The sequence below is a fragment of the Odontomachus brunneus genome, unplaced genomic scaffold (genome assembly GCF_010583005.1).
Source record: "Odontomachus brunneus isolate Ranch 3 - 2012 unplaced genomic scaffold, Obru_v1 Obru_scaffold_024, whole genome shotgun sequence".
Classification (NCBI taxonomy): Eukaryota; Metazoa; Arthropoda; class Insecta; order Hymenoptera; family Formicidae; genus Odontomachus; species Odontomachus brunneus.
The window spans coordinates 240845-256171 of record NW_022639474.1 but is presented as its reverse complement, the minus strand read 5'-3'; the positions used below and the strand labels follow the sequence as shown (position 1 = coordinate 256171).

The 15327-nt window shown below is 37.1% G+C and overlaps 2 protein-coding genes across 6 annotated transcripts in view; both read left to right on the top strand.

Moving 5' to 3' along the window:
* Positions 1–1024: 1024 nt before the first annotated feature.
* On the top strand, positions 1025–5331 carry LOC116842302 (codanin-1). 2 transcript variants are annotated; one of them, XM_032811308.1, is made up of 10 exons: positions 1025–1350; positions 1438–1756; positions 1829–2105; positions 2203–2360; positions 2478–3035; positions 3124–3357; positions 3485–3847; positions 4084–4249; positions 4317–4591; positions 4917–5331. In XM_032811308.1, exons 2-10 carry the CDS (start codon positions 1475–1477, stop codon positions 5064–5066), a joined length of 2463 nt encoding a protein of 820 aa, XP_032667199.1. In that variant the 5' UTR covers positions 1025–1350; positions 1438–1474; the 3' UTR covers positions 5067–5331. The 2 variants fall into 2 exon arrangements, with proteins under 2 accessions (XP_032667199.1, XP_032667198.1); XM_032811307.1 differs by having other exon boundaries at positions 1026–1350; positions 2442–3035.
* A 2422-nt stretch (positions 5332–7753) lies between these two features.
* The window catches only part of LOC116842303 (cadherin EGF LAG seven-pass G-type receptor 1-like), an 86209-nt gene continuing 78635 nt past the window's right edge, over positions 7754–15327 (top strand). For 2 of the 4 annotated variants that reach the window (XM_032811309.1, XM_032811312.1), the window contains exons 1-2: positions 10760–11014; positions 11702–12068. The gene's annotated coding sequence lies outside the window, so the exon portion shown is untranslated. Of the gene's footprint in view, positions 7885–8249; positions 8386–10759; positions 11015–11701; positions 12069–15327 lie in introns of those variants that run through there. The other 2 variants (XM_032811311.1, XM_032811310.1) reach the window with 2 other exon arrangements.

The window sequence follows — 15327 nt, the reverse complement described above, 5'->3', positions numbered from 1 at the left end:
AACCATAAACAAAATCGAGTCGTGATTGGTCGTGATATATATCACGACCAATCACGACTCGATTTTGTTTATGGTTATGGACCTTTATAGAAATGTAATACTGATAAGTAATAATTTGGCCAGTGATAATTACTGTCGTTCAATAATTTTATTACTCGTACGAGTAATAAAATTATTGAACGACAGTAATTATCACTGGCCAAATTATTACTTATCAGTATTACATTTCTATAAAGGTCCATAACCATAAACAAAATCGAGTCGTGATTGGTCGTGATATATATCACGACCAATCACGACTCGATTTTGTTTATGGTTATGGACCTTTATAGAAATGTAATACTGATAAGTAATAATTTGGCCAGTGATAATTACTGTCGTTCAATAATTTTATTACTCGTACGAGTAATAAAATTACTATTTATTACTGGCCAATTTATCACAGCCAGTGATACTTTTCTATAAGGGAAGTGTCTCTAAAAGAGGCTTAGGAGCCAGGATTGGCTGAGAAGCTACATTTAAGGCACATTTATCGATAAAAGAGGATTCAGAATATGGGCCTATGTCTTTATGCAAGAATGTGTGTTCCCTACTTAAGACGAAATGGAAATAATTTATTTTGCTTACTCCTTTACTCCAATAAAAGTTTGCCCGTCTACATCAGGTGGAGTAGCCTGAACTAGGCTGCGTTTAGAAACGCCAAGTATACCCGTTACGTTGGAGTGAGCGAGATACAAGAGTGAGATAAAAAGAGAGGAAGAGTACTCGAGTGACGTTTCCGAACGCAGCTTTAAGTAGTAAGAGCTGGAGTAAGGGAGTAAGCGAAATAAATTATTTTTATTTCGTCTTACTCCTACTCCAATTCCTTACTTCATCTATTGTAGATCAGGCTTTACTGTTACGGAAATGTGGCCAGCTTAATCAACGGCTGAGCTTATACGTAAGCAGTTTTTTGTTATGCGTATCCCATTCACTCGTTTTCGGATGGAGCCGCGTCTTCATTCTTGCATCATCGTCAGAGGATTGAACGCCATCTGTCAAATAGCTATTCTGCAACCTAACCTAACCTAACCTGATGTGTCTGAAAGAGATAAGACGCGGTGACGTGCACCTGTATGCTGAAATTCTATTTCAACGATCAAAAATGCGTGGTGTGCGATCAAAGATCACATAATAATTTATCTTGCATTTCCCGTCCGATCACAAGAATTCACTCTCGACGATACTTTTCAATTTCTCCATGTTTTGGGGACTGAACGTAACCTTCAAATTATGTACGGATAGCAACATTCTTACGAGGAATGTCTAAGTATTTAATTCAGAGGAACACGATATTTAATTAACGAACAGGTGATTAAGAATTTGCGCGTACCAGTTATAATTTTGCTATATTCAAGTGAATTTACTCAATTCGTGACATCTTTATATTATTTCCAGTCAGCACTGTGTACAGTGTCAGAAACTCCTATACGCAATGGGAGAGATAAACGTGTGCTTTCAAATTGATACTGACAATCGTGAGAACTTCTCATCCTCTATTGCATTTCAAACCTTTAGAAAGCAAAGAGATGTATTTTATGACATATTACGGATTTGGGAGGAAAATCATTTAGTATCAGGATGGGTGTTTCAAATTGCACTGGGTAGCAAAATACGATCTATGTTGACGTTACACAATGATTCCACTAATTATTATCACATTGCTAGATTATTTAAATCTCAACTACTAATATCGTGTATACAAAATGGACATCAGGTAAACTTTAGACATTTGTATTTTCTGTTGCATCTTTATAAGATTTCTATTAAGTAATTATTTAAATTATAGGATGACATGGTGGATGATGAGAGTTTAAATTTCTTGAAAGCCTTAAAACATGTTAATCCTGAAAAGTTGACACAACTCAGTAAAAGATTCGTGACTCCCTTGCCGTCACAAAGTCACAATGTTGGTCCTTCGTTTCCTGGAATACAGGAATTTTTTAAAGATTTTATATTACATGCATTTAACCCAATATTTTACTCTCATCTAGAGAACTGTTTTGTCCATGAGATAATGGAGCTAAATGATAACCAATTTGCTAACAGTGAAATAGAAGATTCAGGTATCAATCATTTTTTCTATTATTTGAACAGAGCTACTTATAAGACATGCTCGAGCAACAAAAAATAATAGATTTTTACTCCTTGCTTTTAATACAGAAACAATGGTTGATGAACAAACACAGCAGAATTTTACTACTTGTTTATCCAGTCTAAGGCTTCTTGCGAAAGTATTAGGACTTTTAGTGTCATTGCCATATAGATTTGAATCTACTACCAAGGAGATAATAATGACACAAGTAGAAATAAGAAGCAAGGTATGTATTAGAAATGATCAAATGTTACAAATAGATTGCAGCAAATTTTTAATAATGATTTTCAATTATTGTGTTATCTAGGTTTTACCGTCGTTAAATTTACAAATGTGTCTTCAGAACGCCATAATCGAGGGAAAGCTCTCCTTGACGATACCCTGGATAGTGAAGTATTTAGCCATGATGGACGCAGTATCACTTCGGTTACCATACTACAAGCAGGTTTCAGAACTACTGTATTGCGTTTACTGTGCTATTAATCACACCGATTTCTCTACTTCCGACTGTCTAATCTCTCAACAAGCGGCTGTGCTATTAAAGTCCAGTCTGTGCTGGCTATTCGAGTTGCCACACTTCCCCAAGGACTTTTATATTATTTGGCAGAATACTTGCAAGATCAAGGATTTAAAAACTCTCAAACAAATGGAGAAGTCTTCCGTTCAGAAAAGGAACTCTCCTTGTGTCACCGACTGTACAATTTCCGTCAAATGTAGTTTAGATAAACTGGATATAATCACTGACAGAACAATGCGCATGTGTTGCCCACGAACAGAATCGACGATTTCTGCGTTCAACGGCAATGGAATGAATTTGAGTATCAGTTCCAATAAACACGTCACCCCTGTCACCAGTCAATTGCGCAAACTTAATGGTAGCACACGTGCCAAACACTTAGAGGTACATCGCTATCTTTTATATTTTTGAAATTATACTTCCTGTGTATGCTTTATTTATAGATAATTAACTTTTTTTTATATTTTGACAGCTCCAATTGGAAGAAGCTTTCTTTCATGGTCAACCAGCTTCCACCCGAAAAACCGTCGATTTCGTCTCTGACAGGGTTGCGTCGACCTGCGTGAAGCACATATGTAATACGATGCTGTCTTCCTCGCGAGAAGCTAATTTGACTTCTTTTCGGCAAATCTTGAAAAAAATGCACGTTAAGAGAGATTCTGAAACACAAAGCGAATCATCTGTGAATACGATTAAGGAATTTAAGGTAACAATCTTTTTTGTACAAAAAGATAATCTTGTGTTGTATTTCAATGTTACAATGTAACAAACCTATATTACACATTACATAAAAAAATAACGAAGGGCCACATTTGATTTGCCTTAATATCCAGGATCTTCTCGCAAGCGACATGAGTACTTTAGCCCATAATGTGTCAAAGGAATTGAAAGAACAATGCGAAAAAACGATTCCGTTAATTTGCGAAGCGCGAGTCGCAACGTCGATAGAGTCGCTACTTGCGGAAGACTCTTTGACACCGGTTAAAGAGATGTGTATAAAGATTACAACTAGAATGGCTATGGAACGGATATATCAATGGATCCAATCGCACATCGTCGGTGGTTCTTTATTCATAAAGGACATGGAACTCGAGATCAACAGGTTTCTTCGGAATAGCAGTCCGATGCACACCAAGCAGGAGAAACATCACAATTCAGACGCTCCTAGTCCTACTATTGTAATAGATGAGCTCAGAGTAAGAATCCTCATAATTTAAACTTAAATTAAGCAAAAAATAAACATCTAATGCGTTATTATGGTTGCTTGGTTCTTTAATATAATGATTAAAATGTATTATGTAATGACATCATGTACATTATATTTTCTAGACTACAAAATTATTGAGTCACATTTTTAATATATTTTTGGAATGTGCACGGTTTTTTTCTTCCTTTATTGATATACATTTCTATATTCTTGTTTCTTTCACAGGAATTAATATGGAATATGGTGGATAATCAAGGCGAGGATATAACTATGTCTTCGGTATTGGATATTTTAGACAAACTGTACTGTGCATTCAATCAAAGGGCTGATCTATTACCGGGACCGGAAAAAGTCTTATATAATCTCAGTATCGACTTCTCCCTATTTTTAGGTACATCTAATAGCATAAAACACAGAGGACGATAAAATCGCATGATTATTATATTTTTTGTTTTCAGTTGCATACAGAACGGATCTCTTCGCACGAGAAGTACAAGATAAATTAATTAAGATATGGTCGTTAGACTGTTTGTGTGCGAAAGATGACCAAGCTGACTCGCCTATGCATAGATTGTTTTGTCCTAGAAATATCATGTTGCTTGCGCAGCCGGAAAACGACACGATGTGGCCAATCTATGGTAAATTTTTGAGAAGATTGCTAGAAGCTAAGATACTTGATGGAGACAGTCTGAGTGATCAATGTGTAGCTTTGTTTAGGCAAGACTGGCCCGTGGTAAGCATATGCAATATGATATGAGTGATGAGTGATGCAATATGAAATGTCATAATCACACGAATAAAATGTGAAAAAGATAGAAATATACTTTTGACGTATAATTTTTAAACAATATACAAACTATATAAAATAATTATATATTATAGATATGTATCTATTATATAAAACATCACGCGAATTTTCCTAGTCTTACTTGATACTTTCACAAATTATTCAAATATTTTTTCACAAATATTTTACTGTTATCTAACGACTTATTCCCATTGTTGAGTTAACCCACTCTTCGTATTTCTGTATTTAATATCAAGTTTCTCATTTACAGCCTTTGTTAAAATTGATATCAAAATGTCTTACTGAAGCCATCGAGGGTTACAAAGCTACCGATGAGGCGACAGAAAAAATCAAGTATCTCCTAGGCTGGATAGCAGAAACATATCACGAGATTGAATTTTGCAACGAGTACGACGAATGAACTGAGCCATGACGGCTAGCTACGATAAGAAAGTACGAATTGTTGAAAGATCATTTATTGTAAATAATACTTTATTATTTCTTGTACATGTATATTGTGTAAATTTTACGATTTGAATTTTTAACTTTTGATTGAAAAACATTCTCGTTATTCTGTATAGTACACACACGCGACGAGAAAGAATTTTACGAATAAGTAAGAATATATTCTAACGTTTTGTATTCGATGGTTATCGATCGAAATATACGTTATATTTTTCGCTAAAGCAATCGTCAACGTCATACCGCCAACGTCCCTCCGTGTCTCCCGAAGTAATCCGTCAAGGCCAGCACCAGGTGACCTTGTCGAAACCTCGGCGCCACTCCTTCATGTGTCGAGTTTATGTAGCCAAGCTTTTGTTCATTGCAAATTAGGTCATCCACTTCATTCCATTCCCGCGACTCCGAATGCCTGACTATTACCTTGTCTCATACAATGAAATCTGATTACCGTACTTCCAGTTTAGTTAGACAGTTGTATAGCGAGATACGCGTCATCCAAGTTACACGCTACTATATATACGAGTTAATCGTTTAATGAACAGTAATTCGCTCGAAATATTTATCTTTTAATATGTTATCTTTTTCTTTTACAGACGAATAAGACAATTAGAGTTTTGTCGACTCAGACTTTTTTATTAACAAACCTCGATGGGCAGTTTTGTGCCGCAAGTAGGCTTGCGCTCTCTCTCTCTATCTCTACCTCGAATTCGTTAATAAACAAAAGTTAGCGAGTCGCATTTCTCCTGTAGGACAGATTAACACGCACTCACGAATTAACGTTTTAAAAAAAACATACCTTGGCATATCGTAACTCGGAGTGCCCATACCTCCGCGGTCCTTCATCCCGAGGGTGCTCTTCTATCTCGTTGGGGTGAAATAACGTGTACGGCTATCGCTGTCAAGCGCACGCTGCAACACTTGGGATCAGGAGCGGATGTAAATCTTGCAGAACCTACACATAAACAATTAATTAAAGAGAGTCTGCAATTAGAACTAATGAACCATCGCGTACATAGATAAAGATATGTTTAACGCACATAAAAACCCAATCCTAACATATTCCCCTTCAGTTAGATTTTTTATTTCTATTTTTTCAGGATCTCGCGAGAGAGGTATATCAGTAGTCTTCGGAAATTCTCCTTTCTAAGCGGCCCTGTTCACACTATGCGGCCAGGTCGGCACTTTGTCCCGGCGCAACGGGGACGTTCCTTTTGTCCTTTCAAAATTGGGTCATCCACCTCGTTCCATTACCATAACTCTCAATGGTCGTCCACCTTTTCACCCGGCGGTATCTAATCTCGGCTCGTTGCTCGTGAATGACCGCAAATTTTCCACTCCCATAAGTGGCAGGCAGGCATTTCCTCTCGCAATTCGTTCCGCGATCTATCGATCATGAACAGGGAGATTGACATCGCAGTAGGAAAGAGAAAAAAGAAATTGTAAAAAAGCGGATATTAAATACATTTTATATCAAGTCTGCGCTATATTGTAGTAATTGTGATTGCGTGTCACTTTACTTCCATTTTTACTAAGTTTCCCGTTGCCAAGTTTGAAAACTCAGTAACAAAAATTGATTGAATTTCATTCGAAAGTTCCCAGTAGATAACAATTACTTGTTACTAGTTTTTAATAATTCTCACTCCAACATGTTTGTAGCGTGATTTACTCGATTGCCGTTTGCACGTCAAATATTTTATGTGAGTTGAAGCTATGTTCTGTTAAAGGTTTCGTAAATACGACCAGCGGAACGCATTTTTTCTATTTTTCATGTGCGGAAGCACAACCCATTTCAAACGTTTCGTTTATTTGTCTCTTTTCCATATGCACTGCACAGTTCGCCTTTGCTCAATCTGGAAGGACAAAATATTCTATCTAGTTTGACACGTAAATACCAGTGTAACATGTAAAGAAAATTCCGCATATAACATGTTTATCTCTATAAAACGTCGATGCTTTGTATGAAAAATTCAGATAGGTGAAAACTGAAGGAACAGCACAACAGCATTCAACAAATACGGCAGAGAAGTTGATTTAGTGAGTTGATTTTTTAAGAGAGCATTGGTAAATAGAATTCAGTTGTTGATTTAATTTCAAACTTCTCACTGACTTTAGTTAGTGATTTGATTCGAAGTTTGCAGTCTAAATGATTCAAATTAAACTTTCAAATACAAAATTCTTGTGTTTATTCATTGATTATAAAAGCCATACAGAAAAAGAGACAGAGAAATCGTTTTCTTTTGAACATATTTAAGTGAAATTTATAAATTAAAATGATAATATGTATATGTGTATTAGAGAACGCGTGGAATATTTATACTCCACTAGATTGAATGAATTTCAAAGAGTGGGTCGTCGTGAATCTTTATCCTTAATGTAAAAACTCGTGAAAAGTGTAAATTATCTAAAATATTTGAAAGTATTTGGAAGTTTTTACTTTCTTTCATTACTGTTGATTAATACAGAAAGCGGGAACGTGTGTTCTGGATTAATTAACAATAATGAGAAACATGTAAATCAAAATTGAATACGGCTGATCGAAAATTGTTAGTTTATTTATCGATCTGTCGAATAGATTGATTTATCGAATATATCGATCTATCTATACGTCGTCACTTGCGCGACCAACTTCGGCCTTTTCGCACCGAGCAACCGCCAGGAACACACCGATCGACATCGCTCCGCGTTTTACGAGTCTTTTATCCATCGAAAGTGAGTCTCGCGCGGAAATGAGTATTGGGAGTGTCGAAATTTGCGATATGCGATCGTCGGAACACATCGTAAGTACTTCATTATGAAGTAATCTTTTTATTTTACGATACATACAATCAGTGCTTGTCGCAACGTGTCGACTCGGCGTCTTCTGTAATTGTTATTATCACCGTCTTGCTCAAATAACAATAAAATCGGACGATTGTCTTACTTATTAATTGGGGATTAGAAATTAGAGGCGAATAGAAAGATAATATGACGCTAGAGATATACGCGACGTCAAATTTTGGGCATTAGCGTCGGTCCGTTAGCAAGAGAGAAAGAGATATATAGAGCGTGTAGTTGCAGGAGCGCGACACCGTTCACGCCGCGGCGCTAGTTGTCGGCGTACATCGCCAATTGCGCGCTCATTTTCGACCTTTCTGCGCCGAGCAACCGTCATTGACATATCGATCTACATCGCTCCGCGTATCAGATTTCTTTCTTCTGTCGAAAGTGGATCTCGCGCAAAAGTGAATATGTCGAGATAGCGATGTAGATCGTCGGGATGTGTCGTCAGGATGTCAACAGTAAGTAATCTTCTCGAATCTTGATCTTTCTAATCGGTACATGTCGCGACGTGTCGAGTCGGCCTCGTACACTTGTTATTAGCACTGTTACACTCAAATAGCAATATAGGACTGGACAATCGTCGGATTTATTAATTGGGAATTAGGAATTAGAGGTAAATAGAAAAATAATATGACGCCGGAAAAATATACGCGACATTGAATTTCGGTAACATCGGTTTGTTAACAAGAAAGAGAAGGATGTTAGAGCGCGTAGTTGAAGGAGCGCGACACTATTCACACCGCAGCGTTAGGCCCGATCTAATAGATGGAGTAAGGAGTAAGAGTAAGACGAAATGGAAATAATTTATTTCGCTTATTCCCTTACTCCAGCTCTTACTACTTAATTCAGGTTTATTCCATGTGATATAGACGGGCAAACTTTTATTGGAGTAAGGGAGTAAGTGAAATAAATTATTTCCATTTCGTCTTACTCCTACTCATACTCCTTACTCCATCTACTGTAGATCGGGCCTTAGTAAACGGCGTACGTCGCCAATTGCGCGTTCATTTTCGACTTTTCCGCGCCGAGCAACCGACATTGACATATCGATCTATATCGCTCTGCGTGTTACACGTATTTCGTCTGTTGAAAGTGAGTCTCGTACGGAAATGAGTATCGGGAGTGTCAAAATAGCAATGTGCGATCGTCGGCATATATCATGAGTACGCTATTAAGGAGTAATGTTCTCATTCCCGTTCGGCTATCGGTGCACGTAGCGACGTGTCGTTTCGGCGTCTTTTATATTATCATCAAGTCACTCAAGTAGCAATAAAACCAGACAATCGTCAAATTTTAATAAAAAATTAAAAATATAGCAGTAATTAGAGAAATAGGTACATAGAATGACGATGATAGATATACGTGATCGCGAATTTTGGTAGCGTTGGTTTTTAGCAAGGAATGTACACTCACGAGTAAACTTACCTAAAAAGTACACTCCAATTTCTTTCTAATTTGATATAAATGTAGAAGTATAAAAAAATATTTAGGTCATATTTTTTTTTATTTTGGCCCACTTCGAGTTTCATTGAGATAATTTATAGCTTTTTGATGTTTTCACTCTTATCATCAACAAGTACAACAAAAATGCATAAGAGATAAAATTGAATACAAGATATAGTTAAATAATTTTAACAAAATCGGCATAGCTAAGACACAAACCATTCTAAATTCTTTTTTAGCCGAGATTCCAACCGAAATATTTCAAATCTGTGCTAAATTTGTAAAAAATGGCTCGAATCTCGGCTAAACCGAGAAATTATTTGTATAAATAATTCTTTTTTAATTTTTTACATGTTTTGTTTAAATATTATTTATATTATAAATAATTTAACTTCATATTCATAATCAGCAAACCAAAAACGCCATTATCTTGTATACAATTTTATTTCTTAAGCATTTTTGTTGCACTTGATAATGATAGGAGTGAGAATATTAAAAGCTATAAACTGTCCGTGAAACTCAAAATAGGCCAAAATAAAAAATATAACCCAAATATATTTTATATTTCTATATTTGTGTCAAATTAGAAAGAAATCGGAATGTAACTTTTGGGTGGATTTATTTGTCAGTTTTGCAGATGTCTTGCACTGACAATTTGAACTTTTATGTAGAATATAAAGTTTATTTTTACAAATTAAAGTTTATTTCTATAAAATAAATTTTTTTTAGTTATGAGTTTTTTTAAGAGGAACTTTATATTTTACACATATAAATTCCACATAAATAAATTTTCAAGTTTTTTTCTCGGTATAGACGATAGTTATATTGATAAAAAAATACTTAGAAATTTCTATAAAATAAAATTATATCTATGTAAAATAATTATTTATTTCTACAAAAAAATTAAAATTTATTTTTATGATATAAAGTTTGTTTTTCTGTGAGATAATTTCTATATCGTGCATATAAATTTTTAATTATTTTTTTATTATTTTTATCTTTTTATTATTTTCAAATATTTTTTCTCAAGGTACTAAACATTTTTGTCCATTCGTATATCGTGAAAAAAATACTTGAAAATTTATTTTTTAGAATATAAAGTTTATTCACAGAAATAAACTTTACACTCTACAAATAAATGTTCAAGTATTTTTGTCTTGTGCGTATCTGACTATGCATTTTCCATGACTGTTGATTAACCTAGAAAACGGACAAGTGTCCTTTAGATTAATTAACAGTGAAGAGAAACGCGTAGCTATAAACGAATGTGGCTGGTCGGAAGTTTGTATCAGTCTATCGAATGGCAAGACACCCGCGGAACAGAGTGTACATGCGCGCCGCGGTTCCGCGCGCGCGTTCGCGGAACATAAGGTAGTTGGTTGCAGTCGCGGGCCGCAGCCGGTCGCGCTCGTAGTCGTGTCTGTGATTTCCACACGCGATCTTCGTCCCTGATCTACAGTGATCGATAGTCCTCGCTCGCGAATTCGATGTCGATCGCTACGCAACACTAATTTGACGCAATCGTGACGCGATTTCGAGCATCTCGAGTTAACTTGACCTGCCAAGAGGTGCTTTCGACGAGCACCTGACGCGAGCAGAAGCTCAGAGAGAATCCGGAAAGTGGGGAGAGAAACGCGGAACACGGTGAGATTTCGTTACTCGTCCCAATTCGGTTAACGTGACAATCGAGTGGATTGTGCCGAAACTTTGCTACAGACGCGTTTAGCGGCAAGCATTTTACATCGTAGTTAGAATCGGATTTCGTTAGCGAATATTCGCTTTCGGCGAACGGAGAATACGATCGAATCTCGTTACGGCGGAAATTATCGGACGCGAGGATGGGAGTCGAGTTTTTCGTCTGAAAATTTCGCCAAAGTTTATCTGTCGTACCAAACACTGTTGATATAAATCACGCGCAATTTTGCCGCGTAATGACAGCGGCGATTTCTCCTGTCATCTAATGTCAATAGATCGATCTACATTGAAATCGCGTTCGGAAGCGCCAATAGAGTAGTTCTTCAGGGCTGGGATTTTGTAACTCGTTATTAAAGTTAACGACAGTTTCGTTATCGTTGCGCAGCTTTCGTATACCGTAAAAAAGTTGCGCAACGATAACGAAACTGTCGTTAACTCAAATAACGTGTTACAGAATCCTAGTTCTGGTTACGTTATGTAGAAGATCCATTTTTACGATGTCTTCAATAAAAACATATCCCTTTCCCCGTCCCCATTGTTGTCATTTACTTCCGTACGTCGATATGAATCGTTACACTTGCGGACACAAAAAAGCACTCTCCAAGATAAACACACGGTGTGTTGTTTTCTGTCTAGGACTCTCGAAACTTTGGCGCCGAGAACGGCGACCTCGACGAAGGACGGACGCGTACGACGCGATGAATCTGGGAGCGTGGCTCATTCTTAGTGTTGCGGTCGCGGAGTGAAGATTATACGGCGAGGAGGCAGTCTTCTCGCAGCCACCCTTGTCAACGGATCGTGTCGCCGGTGCCGGCCGGTGCCAGCCAGCCAGCCAGCCAGCCAGTCTCGTCGGAGCACGCGAAGTGGTCGTTTCGTAGACACGTGGCTGTCACGCCGCGCTCGTCACGTGGATCATCGTGCCGCGAAATGTGAGCCACGACGAGGAGCTGCTGTCCATCGATGCGCGTCTGACACCTTGGCGACGTCCTTCCCCCGTTGAGAGGTGAGTTGAATTTTCAAGTTTGAACTTTCAACATGTCGAGACCGAACACGCCGCGACGATCGCGAGTGATTTGATAACGGCGTTATTGACATAATGGCGTTATTGACATACAGGAGATTATATTGTTCATTGATGTGTGTGTGATGACTGTAACAGCTGTATGTGGGCAGTCTGGTATAGTGCTGGTAAAGAGAAGATTAAATGAAATGACGGGGATGTTTGTGAAGCATTTATTTGTTGCTACGCCGGATGTGTTTTCATGTGGGATTTTGCAGCATTAAACGTTAATTCGTGCGTTCAACATATTGAATTATGGGGAAACTGAATATCTCAACATATTTCAATATTCGCTCCGAAAACGATATGATAGTTAACGATACTGACTTGATTATACGAGAATCAAAAGTTCATTAACGAGCGCTCACGCGAGTACATCTTTCGGAATTGATTTGTAAATAATTTATTTTGTATACAGAAATATACTGGGAAATTTGGCAACAGTATAAGCTTCTTCTAGACTTTGATCAAAGAAAATTAATTTCTCGGTTATAGATATTAATATGCTGTGAGAAAAAATAGAAAATATTTATTTCATGAGTATTGATATCATATTTATTTAAATCTATATTCTTTTATTTAAATAAGATAAACAATTGTTTTCGTAAAAAGCTAAGATCTTAAGAAAATGTATATTTTCTTATCTGAAAAATATTTTTACAAGTAAATTTGCACGGTAAAAAACATTTTGTATTTGTGTTGAAATCGATTCGTACAAGAATTTTTATGTTGAGTTTTTAATACACTCATGTGTTAATTTAACATATTGACGTTGTTAATTTGATCGTTGAGTTTATATTTACCATTTTTAAGCGTTAAAGTAACACGATAATATCCGAGTTTTATATTTTTGTGGTAATTTTTGACACATTTATATTATTTATTTATATATTTTCCTTGTATCAAAATAACACAAAATTAGAGCGGATAAATTGACGTGTGCAATGTTATCAACTTTAACATGAAATTTTATACAAATTGTGTTATCAGTAGCCGGCAAATAAATATTTTTTATTTTTTAGATATTTTTCTCTCTCAGTATATTTGGCCAACGACGTAAGCAAATGAACGCGCCATTGTTGACATCATCGGTGACATCATCAAACTGTTTTCGTTAGTTTTCGTAAACAAAGTCGCGGGCATAAACTCAAGGCGGGAACTTATCGATGCGTCATGATACTTGGCACTTTTCCATGTAAAGACCCGTTCCGCTCGTCATAGGGAGGGGGGGAGAGAGAAGAGGGAATTATGCAGTCCGATAAGCCAGCGCATCCGTCAATACTTTGACCGCAAATCGCGCTATAAATACACCTAGTGATCCGGAAATACCGCGGAGAATTTCGAGAACGCGCATTGGCGTTCGGCAAGAGCAAAAAAAAAAGTGAAACGAACGGATATTGGGAACCGCGCAACACTAGCGAGCGTGCAGCGGGATAAATGTTGAATATCACCTGCCGCGAGTAGTTTTAAGCCGCACGACTGATAACCGATTCTCGACTTGTCGGTCACGCTCGATATTCGCAACCGCCAAGCGCCATTAAGCAATATTACATAGCACGCAATTGTCGGCAACTGGTGTTAACTGGCGCAATTAGCGCGACATGTCCCATTTCGCACTCTCGTGATCGATCGTTCCTGGATCGTACGTCATCGCGACGGTAGATATGCCGACGCTCGATGTCTCGAAGCGAAATGTACCGCCACGTTTAACACTACACTACCGCTCTGCTCGCTAGAACTTCACTCGAAATCAGCTAAAGTCGTTTAACATCTGCGCGCATCTCTCTTTTGGCAGCGAAGTCCAATTAGCCTTAACGTATGCCATCCGAAAATTCGGTATATATTCGAGGGTGCATCGTTACTCACGGGTCCACTCCCATTGCGGCATTAATAATCCGCACATGTAGCTCTTTTAACGCGCGCGAGGAAAGTCGATCTCTTATCAACGAGGAGCGTAGTTTTCGCGCGCTTTTACGGCGTCGTGAATTTCGGATAAAGACGAAACCCGTTAACGTTGTCGGCAACCTTTTGGTCGGTCCGTCCCAAGGGAAAACGCCGTGGAAGTTCTCAAGATGTGCGATGAATCTTTATTGTAAGGCGCATTGTCGTAGAGAGGAAATCCATGTTACATATAAAGCTCTTTAACCTTCACGCGATCGGTATGCAAAACGAAAAATCGAAAGTGCAAAGCGTGATTTAGTAGTAGTAACGAGAAAATACGAGAAAAAGACAGAGAAAGAGAGAGAAAAATATTGAAAACATGTCTTATATCGAAACGACCTAATTTAATCTACGATTATTTTACCAACAATTACAACTCAATCGAATTGAAACTTGCTAGCTGCTTGGAAAGGTGCAGAATGTATTTGTTATTAATTTGAAAATTTAACTCGTTAGAGAGCTGGCTCGTGAGAAAGATAGATTGACGTAGCTACACCGGGAATGCCCGCATATTGTTACCTAAAGTTGAATGCAAATATTGCGCTCACAATTAACAAGTTAATTACGTTTGATCGGTAAACTGGCTATGTATACATTTTGTGTGCGCTTTCACGACACATCCGTCTATTTTCCGCATTGAAATTTGCATTCGCATAAATTATAAATTCACACACAAAACCAAAGTAATGTGCCAAGCAATTTTGCCGCAACATATAAACGTTTATCGCTTGAAATAATGTTACCGCGAAGCGCACAAAAACGCTCGATTTCCATCCAATAAATGATTACGTTTATTACAATAATGTTTTTATCGTTCGATTAAAAAGTCATTTCTCACACAAAAAATATCCTACATTATTAAAATATTATTATTAAAATCTTCTTAATTATCTGGTGTTCAAAGAGAACATAATCTGTTTCTTTTTCGAATTTGTGTTGAATATACACAAATGTATATTTCCTAATATTTAAAAAACTATTTATACATTAAATATTTATATTAATATAAGTAAATATATCATTATAATATTAGGACCTTAACTTAGTTTCCGCCCAAAAAATACTGAGAAAAAGCATTTATTGTAAAAAATTTATTTAAATTATTTCAATGAAAGTATTTTCCATCACTTTCTACAACTTTTTGCCATCTTTCTGGCAACTGGGCGATACCATCTCGATAAAACGATGTTTGTTTCGAAGCAATCCATTCGTCCACCCATTCTCGCACTTCTTCAACATTTCGGAAGCGTGTACCACTCAA